Source organism: Pteropus vampyrus, unplaced genomic scaffold (genome assembly GCF_000151845.1).
Source record: "Pteropus vampyrus isolate Shadow unplaced genomic scaffold, Pvam_2.0 Scaffold101, whole genome shotgun sequence".
Lineage (NCBI taxonomy): Eukaryota > Metazoa > Chordata > Mammalia > Chiroptera > Pteropodidae > Pteropus > Pteropus vampyrus.
This window is the reverse complement of record NW_011888882.1, coordinates 5160651-5178272: the sequence shown is the minus strand read 5'-3', so window position 1 is coordinate 5178272 and position 17622 is coordinate 5160651. Positions and strand designations below refer to the sequence as shown.

Here is a 17622-nt window from a genome sequence, read left to right as displayed (position 1 = left end):
CATTCTACCATATGGGTTGTTTCAACAGAAAATTGGTAAGAGGGTGAAAGGTAAATCACCACCTTGGACTCAGAAGCTAAAGCTTTTAAAGTTTATAGATATTAAAACAGTTTTAAATAACAACTTGATATCTCACCTGGCTTTCTTTTTACCTTTCCACTTAAGAGTAAGAAGGAAACCTAGAAAGGGTCTGCTTTAGTCACGTCAGAATATAATAAGCAAGAAACAGCAGATTGTCACAAATTTATCATGTAAGCAACAACTAGACTTTACATAGGATCCTTATTCATGGAAATGCAATTTCTTTAAGGCAGAAAGGAAATAAATATTTTCCAGTTTTCTATATAAGAAAATAAATATCAGCCCACATGTCATACAGAATGAAAGAGCAAAGGCTCAAAAACAGAAATTCACAAACCTAACTCTAATTCACAACCGTGCTAGAGAGCCCATTTTAAGAAGCTGTATTATTCTTGAAATTTTTACACACCATCAAAATCTACAAGAGTAGACTGACCAAAAAAAAAGAGTTAAGTTTCTTATGAGCAAATCACCTATTTGCTAGTGATATACATCTGTATATGATTGTGTTACTATTTTTCCAGACAAATAGGATTTTGACTTTAGAAATTCATCATCACAAAAAAGATTACAGTATCAATTCTAATTTCATTTTCTAACTCTAATTCAGTCAATAAAATATGTACAGAGTTGAAAATATTATGATATATAACTAGATCACATGTAACAATGCAAAGTACTAGACAGCATTTTAAAAGAATGTTCGATTTAGAAAAACAAAAAAACAAAAACATTAATTTCTAAACAAATAAACAAATTTAGTCTTAAAGCCAACTCAAACAAAAACAGTTTTGTTATATAAGCCTTCACTTCATGCTTTGTCTAAGTGCCAAGACTGTCTTATGAGAGAAGATCTGTTCTGGCTCTTCAGCAACTCATCTTGGAGTCATCTTTATCTCATCTGGGAGAAGCTCTCAAACCACCATGTTTTATCACTGCTAGACCTGGGTGACTTATCTATAGGATCAGGAGCCAACCTCACTGAAACAACTCTGAACAGAATCATCGGTCATCAGTCAAAAGATAGAGAAGGTCTAAATGGAAAATATAATACACTCCTAAAACACACAAGAGGAATTGAATCCATAACACTACCACCTCATTTCCCCACTACATTCAAGCACTGCATTAAAAAAACAACAATGGGGAAAGTCACAGCTGATCTAATCTTATCCTATCTATAGGAAGAGAGTTTACAAATTATTTAGGAGTATAAGGGCTATCCCTTATAAAGTTCTCAAAAGCAAGAATGGCCATAAATGAAAGATGTTTTATCAAGAAAAGAAATTGAAGTACATGAAAAAGCTAAAGCTTTTTGAAGCTAAAATCCTATACTAATTAAAGAGAAGTAATACCTACGATAGGTTTCTTAGAAATATATTGTGATACACAATATCAGTGTCTACATATTTATAGTTAATAATGTATAAACCCTGAATGCCAGCTATTTTCCACAGAGGATTAACTAAGTAATAAATTGTGCTATTTGTTAATTATACTTTCTACATCCAAGGCTAATTACTTTTTTAAGGAAAGGCTTGTCTTGACAAAAATCCTTAGTAAATGAAAACATAACTTGGATTTCAAAATGGTGTTTGAATTATATAAGTCTTACATTTTATACCAGGCTCAACGAATATACTTTTATATACTACAGCTGTAGCAGATGTAGGCAAATTTCCTCATCAATTAAAACTGGGAACATCCTAGTGCTTTATTCATTCCTCAAAAAAGTATTTTGGTACTATTAAGTAAGAAGGAGCAAGAAAATCACTGAAAAGACATAAATTTACTAGATAAGCTGTATATTATAAACATTAAATAATGTTTGATCTTTGGAAATAGTAGGATTATTTGAAACCATAGCACTAAAATCTATGGACAATTTCTCTTCTAATAGTTTTCACAAAGAACACAGGGTCTTCGTCTATTAGCTCTCATTCCCCATTCTCCCTTATTCCTGTCTGGGTCCCTGCTGTCCAGGTTTCCTTAGTAAGGCAGAGGAAGCAAGGATGCTGAAACATAAAAGTACCAAGGTAAGTGAACAAAACCATGAGGAAGTAGGATAAACAAGGGGTTTATCCACAGTGGCTGGAAACAGTGTCATTAAAGGAATAGTTTACTTAAAGAAAAGGAGCAAGATTAGTGCTAATCAAGCAGAATATAGTTTCATGTTACCACACAGTAAGAAGTCAAGCAGATCCAGAATAAGATGGCAAGGAGAATGTTAAAGAGACGTACTCTCTGTGACTAAAAGAGGGCCAGCCAGTTAAAAAGCAACATACTAGGCACAATACCCTGCATAAGACTGCCTTGTAGTAGTACTTTATTCTAAAGTTCTTTGTACCTAGCAACTTTGAATGAGGCTCAAAACAGACATATCTTCTATTAAAACCTGAAAATGTTTGACTTCATATGTATTTTCACCAAATATAATGTTTTATAATTTTTCTAAGCACAAAATTACAATGTTGAATTAAAGTTTTCTTTGATTTAAAATTTTTTACTTTGGTAATATTTTACCAAGAAAAAGATTATAATCATACTAATTATTCTTTTTTTACTGAGCTAAAACTCGTATAACAGAAACTTTACCATTTTAAAGTACACAATTCAGTGAATTCCAGTTCCTTCATAACATTGTGCCACTATCATCGCTATTTAATTCTTGGACATTTTCATCATCCTCAAAAGCCAATTAAGCAGCTATTCCCCATTCCTCCCTCACCCTGCCCCTGGCAACCGTTAAGTTGCTTTCTGTCCCTATGGATTTGCCTATTCTAGAAATTTCATATAAATGAAATCATACAATGTGTAGCTTTTTGTGTCTGGCTTCTTTTGCTTAATGTTAAAGTTTATCCATCTTCTAGCAAGTATCAGTATTTCACTTCTCTTTATGGCTGAATAACATTCTATTATATAAATACGCCACATTTTATTTATCTATTTATCAAAAGATGGACACATAAGTTGTTTACATTTGTTGGCTATTATGAATAATGCTGCTATAAACACTTGTGTACAAGTTTTTGTTTGAACTCCTGTTTTCAGTTCTCTTGTATATACACCTAGGAGTGGAATTGTTGGGTCACATGGTATTTCATGTTTAACTTTTGCAGAACCTCCAAACTGTTTCCCACAGCATTTTACATTCCCACCAGCAAATTCTCCAATTCTCCACATCCTCTTCTTCAATGGCTATTATTTTCCTTTGATTATTATTATTGCCATTCTAGTGGATGTGAAGTGTTATCTAATTGTGGCTTTGATTTCCTTAGTTACTAATGATATTGAGCATCTATTTGTATGCTTAATAGCCATCTGAATATCTTCTTGGAAAAAAATGTCTATTCGAGTGCTTTCTCCATTTTTAAATTGGGTTGCCTTTTTTTGTGAATATTCATTTTTAAACCCATTAAGCAACCATCTTTTCTTCAATTCTTCGGGTCTATAGACTGATTTTATCAATATTTAGTAGGATACTTCCTATTCTCCTTTAATATTTAATATTTTCTTCATTGTCCTCTAAGTTTACATCTTACAATGCCTTCTGGGACTCTGAGGGCCAGTTCACAATCTCTAGCATATCTAATAGCAGCTTACTCAGTAAGTGAAAAAGTCAACATTATGTTAGTAGGTTAACAGGGTCAAAATTAACTTGATCATTTAAACTCAGCCAACATTTTCTGAACACTCCTATGTACAAGGCACTGTGTAGGATTTAAGTACTTACTTTCTTACTTAATTAATTAAAAGTCTAATGAGTCTTTACTGCCCTTACAATGGTGCTACCATTTATTTCATATATTCTGTACCCTGGCAAAAACTTTATTTAAATGATCACTAAATCTCTGAACCTTGAAATGTCAGTTTGCTTTTTACAGCATTTTTATACGATGAAGTAATAGACCAAAAACAATGAAACATCTTTCTTTTATAAGAATAATTTAAAGTATTCTTGGATTGTACATATTTTTATTTTATTATCCTAAAATAGCTGGCACTATTAAATGACATTCTTCATGAACAAAAGCATATTACATTTATTAAGAAAGCATATATTATTGTCTCTATGGAAGGAAGTGTAACAATGCTGATTGTGTTTTAAATCCATGGGGACCATTCAAAGGAATTACATAAATAATACTGTAACTTCTCTTCTAAGCTTGGGGCAGGCAGGTTATGAAAAAAAAAAAGTAATTAATCTACAGATGTAAAACATTTCCTTAATTCTACATCTAGCATTTAAATTTTAGGAATTTTTTTTAAATAAAAGATGCTTGAGTTTAGGAAATCAGACCTATACCAACATATATGTCATTTTTATAGTATTTAACATCATATTATACCTTAGAATTAAAAAGCCCTCTCATCATATTAAAAAAAAAAAAAAAGCCATAAAGCTCATACTTTATCTATTTGTAAAAAGTACCCATCACTGGACCATCCGTGAGTTCAAACATTTTAACAAACTTTAATTTGAAAATCATGACAAAGAAGAATATCTGATGAATGACATGGGAACACTATGTACTGTATGATCCTAGGTGATATGGGTACTGAGGATTCAGGAACTACACTCTGAGAACCACTACCTTAGACCATGGCAAAGAGTCTTTCTATAGAAAGATTAAAGAAGTATTACCTAATCTTTCTGGAACAGTTAATCAGACATAATCTGGACATGCCTAAAATGGTCGCAGGCTTTGACAAACACTCTTCCAGTTAAACAGGAAACAGGAGCTCAAGTGTGTCACTCTTCAAGGACTATGTATATATCAAAAGAGCACTTTAAATTCTTTGGTGGAATAAAGCAGATGATCAATCAGTCAATAAGAATTTAGAGCTCTGGACCTACTACACACTTCAACCAACATTTATAATAGCACCCTGGAAATCTCTTGAGATGGAGAAATAAATCTCCTTGTTTCGGAAGTCTTTGATTCCATTAAAAAATAACTCTTGTTTTCAAGACACTTTCATTTTTTCTCCTCCTGTTAAATGGTGCATCTGAAAAGACAAAAGGAAGATTCCCAGGTACCAGGTACAAAGAGAGAAATCGAATCAGAGCCAAAAGGAGCTGATGTGTAAAGCCCATGGGGATCTGAGACCTGGGAACAGGCCCTAGGAGCTCGAGTTCTAAATTTTTACTTAAAACTAGAAGATGATGTCTTAGGTGTATATGTTTGAGGTCCTGGAAAGAAAGCCCTACACAGTGCCCAGAGCCTAAGAAGTGAGAAGTCAGTGAAAAGAAGACTAGAAAAACTCTATCCACTGGCCTGGCAAAGCAGTAAGAAAGTCTGCTACATGTCCTGGGCCTTGTGCTGTGCTCTATGCAGAATATATCAAAGGCAAAGAGAAAACCTTAAAATCAAACAGAAAGGAAACTCTCCCAACTTAAAAAGGATGCTTAGATTAGAAAGGATATTAAATTTAAAAGAAAATTAAAAAACCAACTTCAATTAGAAGGGTGCTACTGTGTTTCTCTTGAATAAAGAGCTACAACAGTAAACAGAATGTTTTTAATATGCCGATGACTTTAACAATCCAAAGGACAAGTGTTCTGAAAACCCCAATTCACAAAGTTATGTAGCAGCAAATGGAATCAGAATTCCCCAGTGTGTTGAGACCTGTTCTTTGGAGAATCAATGAACTTCCCTGCAACAGAAAACAACCTTATATTCTACTCTCATTTCTCAAGAGAAACCCTTGACAAGGCAGTGATTCAAGGGATAGTGTGACTTTTAAGACATAAGACAAGACTTCTTTCATGATCTTTGGCACAGTCTTCAATGCTAATGTAAAAGCAATGATTGAAAGTGACCTATGGAGCTTCTTCCTTCACCAAAGCAGCAAAACCAGATGTCTTACCAGATACTCCATCAGTTTTAATGGCAAGCTATTTTTCACTGTTTAACTCTCAATGGTCCTTCCAATTTCCAAAATGGGTTCACAAAACAAGAATTCTTGATGGCATCAGCATACTCTTAAAGGATAAAAAATAGAAAAGAAACTAGCTTCACTAAGAAACATCAGAATGTCATTCGGTTGTATGCTAAAAGAAAATAGCCTAACTTCTAATTCCTTTAAAACTTTGATTTGAGAGACTACAAGGGGAAAAAAGTCAATAATTCTAGAAGAATCATCTGAAAGAGGCTTTCATTGTTCTGCTCCTGGTCACAAACCATCCAGAGTTCAGAGAACTTCACCGAGACCTCTGCAATCATACCACTACTTTTGCTTACGCGATTTTGTAGGATAAAGCTTTAGCGTTGGGGCAAATCCAGATTTAGGGAAGGTTACAGCCTTTTCAAATTAAGCCACCTCCTTGTCAAAACAGTTCGCACTGTCCAATATGTTTTCTGGCTGGGCAGACATAGAGGCTTCTTTAGCTCTGTTGGCTTCTGGCTTCCATTAGCAAGAGCCTTGCCAGCCAAGAAAAAGGATGACTTTGTATCCCTGCACACTCAATCTCTAGAGTAAAATCAAAGGATACACCAGTTTTGTCCTATTTTTTTCTCTTTTTTTTCTTTTCTTGTCTCTTTTATTGTACTTTTAAAATATTTTTCCATTTAAACTAGACTGCATAAATGCAGACGGCATGGTAAATTTTCCTTGATTCTTATCACTGGGAAACTTCGATGAATCTTCCCACATGTAGCAACAATGAAAACTATACATAATATAACCAGATACACTAATGATCCATGACGGAAGGAAAAAAAAATACCTAAGAAATTTTGACTGTCAGGGGGAAAAAACGGTTTTAAAAAGACAATTTCCAAAGTAATAGAAACTTGTATTTTTTTAAACCTTTTCTTTTTTAATGTTTTTAACCTTCAGTTTACAGACTCTTAAAGTCCTAAACTCCAATCATGGATACAGGTAATAAATTCCTTACCTTTTATCTCTAAAGTCATTATAAAATATGAATTTGCAATGAAAAATACTGGCAAGTATTGGAAGTGACTATTGGGAGTCATGGCCACAGACACATATGCTAGCTAAAGTAATTATATAAATTGTGAGTTTCCCCCTTCTGAGTATTAGAAGAATATTCTCTTCCAATTATTGAGAATGATTAACAAAGTCTCATAATACCTAATATGTTTTTTATAAGTAGTCTTTAATTGATATTAACCATCTATTGCAGAAGCTAAGAGACTAGGAAACATAAAACCTTCTAAACTAGTTTTAAAAGGGAATAATCAAAAACTAGCCACTATAAATGCAACGAAGTACATGAAATCTTACTAAAGAACAATCACTGATGCAAGGCAGAAACTTGTTCTGAAATAACCTCTCAAGCACTATTAATCAGAAGATTCCTTCTATCTATTCCGGTGTGTGGGAAGAAAAAGAGATAAAAAAACACAAAACAAGTGCAGAACCTGGTGAGGGGAGAAGAAGCATAACTGACCACTGCCTGCTGATCCTCAGGGACCCCAAGGTTGGGCTGCCCACCACCCTTTCCTTCAAAATTTTAGAGTCTGGTTCATAACCTAGCTGGAATCATTTTGGAGCAGAGAAGTGATAGAGTCATACCCATAGTTTAAGAAAATTAATCCAACAGCTATGTTTAGGATAGATTGGCAGAGAGGTAAGGAGAACAGAACACTATGACTACAGTTTAGGTACAAAGAAATAATAAGGGCTTGGATAAAGGCAATAAAAGCAAAACTGGAAAAGCAAGATGAAAAACTTTTTGAAAGAAAAATTAACAAAATTTGGTAATCAAATTGGGTAAACTCGATCTATTAAATAAAAGACTCCTTCTAAATAGATAAGATTAATTTTTGGTTTCTGTGCTTGAATTAAACAGCACAAACTATAGTGCAACATCAGTAAGTATTACTATACAGACATCTAGCTGGAAAATGAAATATACGAAACCACTCAGAAGTCTACAGATATGAGTAATTACACAGATATGGGTAAGGTATCATCCAATGGAATCTTTCAAAATGGTACTATGAATATAGAGATGAATAGAGCCAAGTAAGCAAATGCAAAGGGTATTCACAAAAGCATCCAAATTAGTTAAGTCTCCAGCTGATATCCACTAGGTAAGCTCCATTAAGACAGAATTATTATTGTCTGTTTTTTTTCACTATGATATATATCTCCAGCATCTAGAATTTATTGAATGAACCAGTAATTAAAATACATTAACTACAACCTCCATAAAATATAATCTATGGTAGCTTCAAAGGATTTCTTATGGCTCTGTAGCGCTTTCAATAATTCCAGCAAAAAAAAAAGGAAAGAAAAGAGAATGACAGCCAAACTAAAACACATGGATTAGTTCGTGCTTTTGGTATTTTGAAAAAGCCAAAAAGTCTGAGTTAATAAAACAAATTAAACCAAGTTTAGAGGGCAAAAACTAAAGTAAATAGAAGGGGAAAATATGGGATTAATAATTTTAGTTATAATTATAATATCTTTCCTAACCCCTCTAGAAGAAACAATGAATTAAATGCTGAGATGAAATTAGGTATCACTAAAGCTCAATAGTAAGAAGCAGTTTAAAATTGATAATAAAATTTAGACAATTTAAATGTAAAAAGATTTCAACTATCTTGACATTGATTTTACAAAACTGGTAGACCCCTCCGCTGCCCAGATCCTGAACAAAATCTATCATGCAGCCTAAAAGGTTGGAAAATCATTAAAAGGGTATCATAGGGTCTCATAAGTACCCTATAAACTTCTGGGTACAGGTATGATATTTAAACAGTAACTGAAATTTGGCAGGATTTAAGATTTTTATTTAAGTTGTTCACGTCTAATTATGAGGGGGACATGTTGATTTAACACAAATTCAAAAAGGAACTTTTACATAAGCAAAAATCTCACTGAGAAGCTCACTTTACATTGATGTGTAAAATCCTTGTTATATATGGTCTTCTTAAAAATGCTTGTTAAAAAATAAACAGTGATGTTCTGGTTGCTTGATTTTATAAATAAATTCTTTCAGAAAACATTTCTCTTTCACAAACCAACTTGTAAAAGATGCAGTGTTTGCCATAAGAAATTGGTAGGGTGTTACTATGGGAACAATATTTTAATATCATTTTAAGATACCAATAGCTTCAAAGAACAATGAAGTAAAGAAAAACTAAAGAAAAAAGAGGGGGAAAGAAGATAATCCTAGTATTTCATGATATAACCATTGTAATCATGCCATAACAGAGTATCGTATACTTTTTTCTTTCTATACTTGGGAGGGAAAGTATTAGGAGATACTTTGGGAGATTTTAATAGGGTATTAGCAAAAGCAAATTAATACCAGCTGTTTTGAGTAGGAATAAACAGATGTAATCAGGTCCTTCTCTCAAGATAAAGGAAAAGACTCCAGTGTGTGGTAAAACTACTAAAGGACCATCCACATTCCTAATCCTGGAAAGCTCTTAGAATCAAAATTTAAGTGTTCTCTTAACTCAGGCCTGGAGAAAATGAAGCAGAGGGGAACTGATTAAGTAATAACTGATAACAGATAAGGCCTGAAATGCTATAGATACCTAACTAGTTTTTTCCCCCCTTAAATCTTTTATCTTAACTGAGTAATTTAGAAAAATATTTTAAAGTAGCGGCTTAAGTTTATTTTATCTGTGTTAAAAAAAAAATAACTTTTTGTTTATAGCAAACACACCATAATTTAGTGGGAAAGGAAGCTCAGTAAACACAAAATGAACCTTGCCTACTACTGAGAACCAGGCTTTTCAGACACCCAACTCAGTCAAAGACTTAGGAGGAAAAAAATCCACTGATTGCGGTCCTTTTGATACAGAGCAAAGAATATTTACATCTAGGTTCTCAAGAGTAACATGAAATATATGAAATAGTTAATAACAATAATACTTCGAATTTACGTAATTCCACAGTCTACAAAGCACTCTCATAAAAACTAAATCAGATGCTATATTCCCCCTAAAATATCAAGCTGGAAAGGGTAACCATTAAGTGCCACATCTGAACAGTATTAATAACAATATCAAAGGTTAGCAGTATAACAATGACAACTTTTCAATAAGTAGGAAAGACAGAACCATACAAGATAAAATTGTTATATAACACAATGTCTCATGAGGGATATGAAAACACATTATAAAAGCCAACTTAGGTATAAAAGAGTCTTGGCTGAGCTTCAATAAATACTAAATTGTTCTATAATTAGTAACTGACCACACAGACCCTTGCCACCCCCTTTTCCGCTACCTTTTTTTCGCACTTACCGTTAGAATGCTTTCCTCTCCCTTCCACCCTACTCATCCATTAAAGCCCATCTTAACTATTTTCTTATCTCTAAAACTTTGAGAACACCATACCTCGTATGGCCCCACTCCACTTACTACACCATTCTTTCAGAATGTATTCATTCAGTCTTGTAGTACTAATTAAACTAAAAAAATATGTCTCATCTCCCCAAACATTATTTCAGCTCCATGAGGGGAAGAACCATATTGTATATTGCTGTTAAACAATCATCTTCATCATCCAGATCATAATTGTCTCCTCCCCTTCCTCTGCCTTTAGATGTTTCAAAGGCACTCAAACGCAACATGTCAAAAAAAATCTCCCCTTCAAATTCCTGCACAAGCATTACTTCCTTGGGGAAATCCTCTCGATGCCCTAACTTTAACTGATATTCTCTTGTTATTCTGCCACATGATTGTCTTAGCTGTTATCATATCGTATAAATATTTGTGTGATTATTTATTAACTATCTTCCCCAACAAACTTAACAGTGTCTAACAACTTTATAGCCAATATATACTCTCTGAATGGATAATAATAATAGAATCTAATATTTAATGAACCCTATACACCAAACACTGCTAAATCTTTCCACACATTAGCTCGCTTGATCTTCCAAACCTCTATTAAGTAAATAATGTTATCATCCCTATTTTTACAGACAAAGATTAGTAATTTATCCAAGGTCACAGAGCCATTAAGTGTAAGTGCCGGAACAGGAAACTAAATCAGACACAAAAACTCATCCTTTTTATCATTTATTGAATTTGCTTCCCTCAAACCATTGCCTATAGAACTCAGTAAATAATTGTTGATTAAATGTCTTTGATATATATACCTAGAAATGAAATTGCTGGGTCATACAATAGGTAGATGTATAAATTCATTAGAAACTGTCAAATTTTTTTTATCAAAGTGGCTATATCATTTTATACTTCCATATCTTCCCCATATCCTCCATATCCTCATCAACAATGGTATAATCAGCCATAATTTTAGGCATTCTAGTGGATGTACACTATTTTTTTTATCTAGTTTATCAAAATAATATATTTATATTGTTAAAAAACAAAATAACAAGAATTATAATCAAACAATTCTTTGATCCACATCTCCCCCTTTTCTATATACAACAACTTTTAACTTTTTCTGGTTTTGGTTCCTTGATTTGGTTATTTCCTATCTCTAGTTGTTATATCATGATTCTTATCAATTTTAAACATTATTGATTTTCTGTTACAATAGATGAAACTATAGCTCATTTACCCTCCCATTTCTATCTTCCCCCTCCATCTTTACTCAGATGATCATTTTTAGTTCATCTATTGTTTATTTTTAAAATTATTTTTAACATCAATTTTTTGTTTCAACTCTAGACGGTACCTCTGTTATTCGCACATTGAGGGTAACCCTGGCTGCTGCAGTAAATAATCCTAAAATTCCAGTTGCTTAACACAACATAAATTTACATGTTGCTGTTGTAATAACTAATTAACTTGGTAGGCCAGAAGGAAATTAAACAGTGCACTCCTCCACAGTTGTTCACAAAATTTCAGGGCCTTCTTACATGTTGTTTCCTCAGGCCAAATGCCTTTTCCCACTTCCTCCCTTCTCCTTCACCCAGGCAGCTCCTATTTGTCTTTCAGACTTACACTACCGCAAAATCCCCTCGGAGCCCTCCTAGACTCCCAAGTATGGGGTAGATTCTCCTCCAATACTCTGCTTTAACTCTATCATGGCATTGATTACATAGTGGTGAAATTGATATTTTTCTTATCTGTTTCCTCCAAAACTATAAATTTCCTGAGGGAAAGGGAAAAATTTTGCTTACTACTGTATCCTCAGCAATTACATCCAGTAATTCCTGGATTATAATAGAAACTCAAATATTTCATGAAAAATAATTATTTATGTAAGTATTTCCACCATTCATTCGTTAAATCATACACAGTTATGGGAAGGAGAATCAGAATGAATCCAGAATTTTAAATAATAAAAAGTCCACAAAATTTAATTTTAATTTCAAATAATAATTTCCCTAAGCAGAAAGTTTAAAATCTTCTAATACTACTGAGAAAACTTTATCAAGACAAACACCAAAGCCTTTAGTTGTTGTTAATATTGTTAAAATAACAAATCCGAATCAACTGTTATATTCATTCAATAATTTATTAAAAGCCCACTTTGTTCCAAGCACTGTACTAGATAAATTCCTAGGATTCAAGAGTGAATATATCAGACACAATTCCTGACCTAAATTTCATGAAGGCAAAGGACTCTTTACTAAAAATACTTTTAAAATGCTAATATATGAACAAAAACCCCGAAACAATGGGAATCTCAATTCCATAAAGCCCACTGGATTGTTAATTTTTGTGCTAGAGGAAAACTAGAAGATTGTAAATTACTAATAACTTAATGGAATAACTGTTTATGTAACAATCTATTTCTTTATGCTTCTGGGAAAATTCTAAGTGTTAATCTACATATCATGCATAACTGAACAGACAGGAAAACAATTCTCGATAAGAAGAAAAACAGATAAAATAAGTACAAACAGTTTTTGTGGAATCATAAACAGCTTCAATTGTGGAATAGACCTACTTTGGGCAAATGGTAGGAAAAAAGACAGAAAATACATAAAACATAAGGAAGAATTAAGAAGAGAAACAACAAATAAGACAAGCAATAAGAGAAAAAGAAGTGAAGTGAAAAATCAAATGACAGGATAGAAATATTGCTTAGCATACTAATAAGTTTTACATGTGTTTTTGAAATCAAGGTAAGAATTTAGGGAACAATTAGAATTTCTTTTCAGAATCTCCTATTGAGTTACAAAGCCCACAAATTAATCAATTCACATATAGCACAGTATAGACTTAGCATAACACACAAAAAATGGTAACTCAATGCTACCCAAAATAACACACTGAGTGTCAACTCAATTACATGTTATACAATTAAATATGCATCTATGACCGATTAGCATTTAGGTATTATAATAAAAAGGCCTGGTTCTTATATATTTAAATATGTTATTTCATTATAAATTACTTTCTATTTTTATAATAAAATAAAAGATTATAATGATTTTTAAAATTATGCACATAAATAGGCTTTATCATTTATGGACTGCAGTTCAGGATAGTAAAGGGGACTATAAAATAATTGTTTTAAAGGGAGAATTAGGTCAATTGGGGTTCAGAATTTACAGCATCTATATTTAGGAATAAAGTTATTGCATAACAAGGTATGTGTATCTTAACTTTATTTACTAGGTAAACAAACTGTTTTCCTGAATTATAAAACAATGTTACGCAATTTGTTTACCTAGTAAACAAATGACAGTTCCAGTATTCTACATCATTGCAAATACTTGATACTGTTACCAATCTGATGGGCATAAAGTATTATCTTACTGTAGCTTTATTTTCTATTTCTCTGATCATTACTATAATTGAGCATCTTCTTTTATTGGCCATTACTGTTGCACTTTTTAAAATAAAGTTCTTAACTCTTTGGCCTGTTTTTCTATTGAAATAAAAATACCTAACTTTAAGAATTCTTTCTGAGGAAGAACAGAGTGAACACAATACCAGCAACATCCAAAGACCAAAACCACGAATAGTTAGGCTTATTAATCAGACTATTTTTTAAATATAAGGTGGTATGGTAAAGTTATCAGAAAGACAGACAATCTGAAAGAAAAAAAGAAAGCTTTTCTAAGTAGAACTTGTAGAGAAAGAGGTGACAAAACAGCTCGTACCCAAGCTTCAGTTACTTACTACTCTGCAAATATGTTTTTCTTTTCTGATATTAATTTACTGTCAAGAATACCTAGAATTAACTTGGGCAAATTTAATCCTCTGGCAATAATTTTGTTTCTAAAGCTAATTTACTTTCAACTATTTGAATACTATATTATCTAAACATCACTATAATCTAAAAGCTATAAAATTTCCAATTAATTAGAACATTCTTCTAAGAAAAATAGTCCATTCAAACTTTTAAAATTATTGAGCTGCTGAGTGTGCTATGAAGCTTATAAACCAATATTTGTTTTATCAGTTTATATCATTCCTATTACATACCATTATAATAAAACAGAATTAAGTTTTTGAACGTAATTGTCATTCTTTCAAAATGCAGTCTATTAACTCTAGTTTGTATCTGTTAAAGTTCTACTTTATCTTAACTTTGCACTGTTCTGATTGGTTTTTGTTGTTGTTATTTAAGTCAAAGATCTATATTAAAAATGTAAACAGCTCATGTCACTGATATAAGAAAAAGATATAAAGCCAAAGTAACAGAATAATATGTCAGACTCTATGTAATTATGATAATCCACTGGTACTTGAAGTAACTAAACTCCTTAACCCAATTATGCTAAATTCTTTGCTTTAATGTGTTATTGTACCAAAACCCTAATTATGTGCTTTCTCTATTTCTGATCCCTATCGCTTTATCTTTTATTTTTTGATCTCTGTCACTTTAGATTGCCCTGTCCACTAGGCTCTTTCCACTGACTCAAGACAGCTATTGTCTAGCCAAGTGCCTCCAATCCTCATATGCCTTGTTATTCCTGAAACCCTATCAGCTGCCTCCCGGGTCCCCAGCCTGCCTTAGCTCCCTCATTATCCCCTCGCTCCTCTTTTTCGCCACAAGTCCTAGCTCCCAATCCTCACTGCTTAATATAATTTCTATTCCCGCCTCTGGTTGCCATAAGCCCACAACCTCTGACACTATGGATCATCTCCCCCAGTCCCTAATCTAGTTGCTAATGCCTTAGACCCTTGGCCAATGACTTGGACCCGATAAGCCTATTCCCATTTAGAAAATTATGAAGAGGCAAGATGTATCCTGGCATATAAGATTTTAATTCTAAAGGTGTTTCTCCTTAGAAACAATGTTATAAGTTGTCTTCAGGTTCTACAGTACCAGAGTACCATAACTTAGTTACCTACAGGCGAAATGGGTTTTGGTAGGGTAGGCTGGTAACCTGGGCAACATTTACATCAGTGTTTCCTGAAGCAAAAGGCATTTCACATTTCAAATAACTGACTTAAAAAGAAATCCGCCTTCCAGAAAATACCACTCTGTATTTTCTCAGCAAGCAACGCTATGCGTTACAAAGAGTAGTGATCAATATCCATTAATTGATTGATATATTGGGGGGAAAACCATAAACGTACCTGCTGCTATAGTATATTTTAAATAAATTTAGCACTCAAAGACCACAAAAAATTAATTGAATTTTTAAAAAGAGTAATAACTGGCTCCTTGTTTATTATTATTGATCTAAGCTATGGCCACCCACAACTTACCTTTCCATCACATTAATGAATTCAACATAAGAGAAAGAAGAAAAGCTAACCTTCATTGGGAACTGATTATGAGCCGAAAGGCTTACATATTTTAATTTATCCTTATTACACTGCTGTGAGATTAGGTACTATTAGTCCCACTTTAAATATGAAAAAACTAAGGTTCATAGAAATCAGATATATTAATAGTTGATATAATTAATAACCTTATTAGGCCAAAAATAGAGAAAAAGAGTGCACAGACTAAGAAAGATATTTAATTTCAAGTCTAAATAGGTCAAAATAAGTAGCCTGAGGATGAACTAGAAATAAAAGTGGAAATTAGTCATATTTTAATCTAAGAGCTTAGATATAGTATATACTACTAAAATATATGCAAGGATCAGATTCTCTGCTCTCATGGACAACTCCTCCCTCTTAAGAACTTATAAGATTCTTGAACATATTTGAAAAGAAGTGCTTTGTCAAAACATTTCATGAGATTCAGCTGATATTCTGGTCATAAAGTAAAGCTGAGAATGATCTAGAGGCTCAGGGATTCTAAGAATCTGGGCAATCTGTGAACTGCTGCATGGCCTGCTTTACCTGGCAATGCCATCCCTAGGAGCAAATCAAGATACAGTTTGACTCCCCTTTACAGCTTCATTTCTATAGCTACCTAGAAAATGGGTCCTGGTACTAAGAGCAATTTGCCCAAAATATATAAGAATAATGGTGAAGTCAAGATATAATCTCAAGTCTATCTGAATCCAAAGTCCATAGTCTCTCCCATTTTACAGTCTGAAACCAAAAGCATATTTTTTTAAATAAATACTTTGTCTTCCCACTTCATTCTCTTATTTTGAATCTAAAATTGCTACTTTTATGTTGAATTTTATAATTTAGTATCTTCTGTAATAATATACTTTAAAAATTAAATGTATATATTCTTAAAAATAACTGACCACAGTGAAAACAATTTCAGCTAAAAATTTTATTTCTTTGATTAGTGTTTAAATAGGAAAAAGTTATTATCGATGATAATAATAAAACCCATTTACTGTGCATTTATTTTCACTTAACATTCACGCACACACACACATACAAAAGAGGCATGCAAGAATGTAACTACCTTATCAACTCTCTAGCAAACTGACATATGTTGACAAAAGCCTTTCTTCTTTCATTGAAGTTTCAAAGGATAAACTATCTGTTCCACTTCCTATGCAAGGCCAATCTCTCTGGGTATGCTTGTGATCCATTAAGTCTTACAAATTCCTCTTTTACAAACCCTTGATTCATTAATAATTTCATATACCTTTATTGATTTTCCCCAAAATTTATTGAGGTATAACTGATGTTCAATAAACTGCATAAATTTAAAGCATACCATTTGTGAATTCTAATGTAGGTACACACCTATGAAACCATCATGACAAATAACATGATGAAGACTTACATCATCTCTAAAAGACTCCTCATGCTCCACTTTAAAATATCGCTGTTTCCAGTCCCATCATCAGGCATTCACCAATCTACTGTCTGCCACTATTAGTTTGCATTTTCTAGAATTTTCTGAAAATGGAAATGGGTAGTAAAGGATGTAACCATACCCATGTGCAGAGTTGTGAGCATGTCCAGGAAATATTTGAAAAGGCTCTAATTTCTCACCTCATAAGATTATGCAAGGAGAACTTGAAGGCTAAAGCAGTTTCAAAGTAAACAACGATGAGATACCACTTCACACCTATTAGAATGATTAAATCCAGAATACTGACAATAACAACTGCTAGCAAGGATGTGTAGCCACAGGAAATCTTATTCATTAGTGATGGAAATACAAATGATACAGCCACTTTGGAAGACAGTTTGTCAGTTTCTTAGGATATCAAACATACTCTTACCATATGATCCAGCAACTGTACTCCTTGGTATTTACCCAAAGGAGGTGAAAAGCTATGTCTACACCAAAGCCTGCACA

At 32.9% G+C, this 17622-nt stretch overlaps 1 protein-coding gene across 5 annotated transcripts in view; it reads right to left on the bottom strand.

Moving 5' to 3' along the window:
* CDK19 (cyclin dependent kinase 19) overlaps positions 1–17622 on the bottom strand; it is a 127116-nt gene that overhangs the window by 62635 nt on the left and 46859 nt on the right. The window contains exon 4 of one of the 5 annotated variants that reach the window (XM_023533386.1): positions 5953–6067. The exons of the other annotated variants lie outside the window; for them this stretch is intronic. Coding sequence (XP_023389154.1) covers positions 5953–5964 — 12 coding nt within the window. The 5' untranslated portion in view covers positions 5965–6067. The remainder of the gene's footprint in view (positions 1–5952; positions 6068–17622) is intronic. 5 annotated transcript variants of the gene reach the window in all.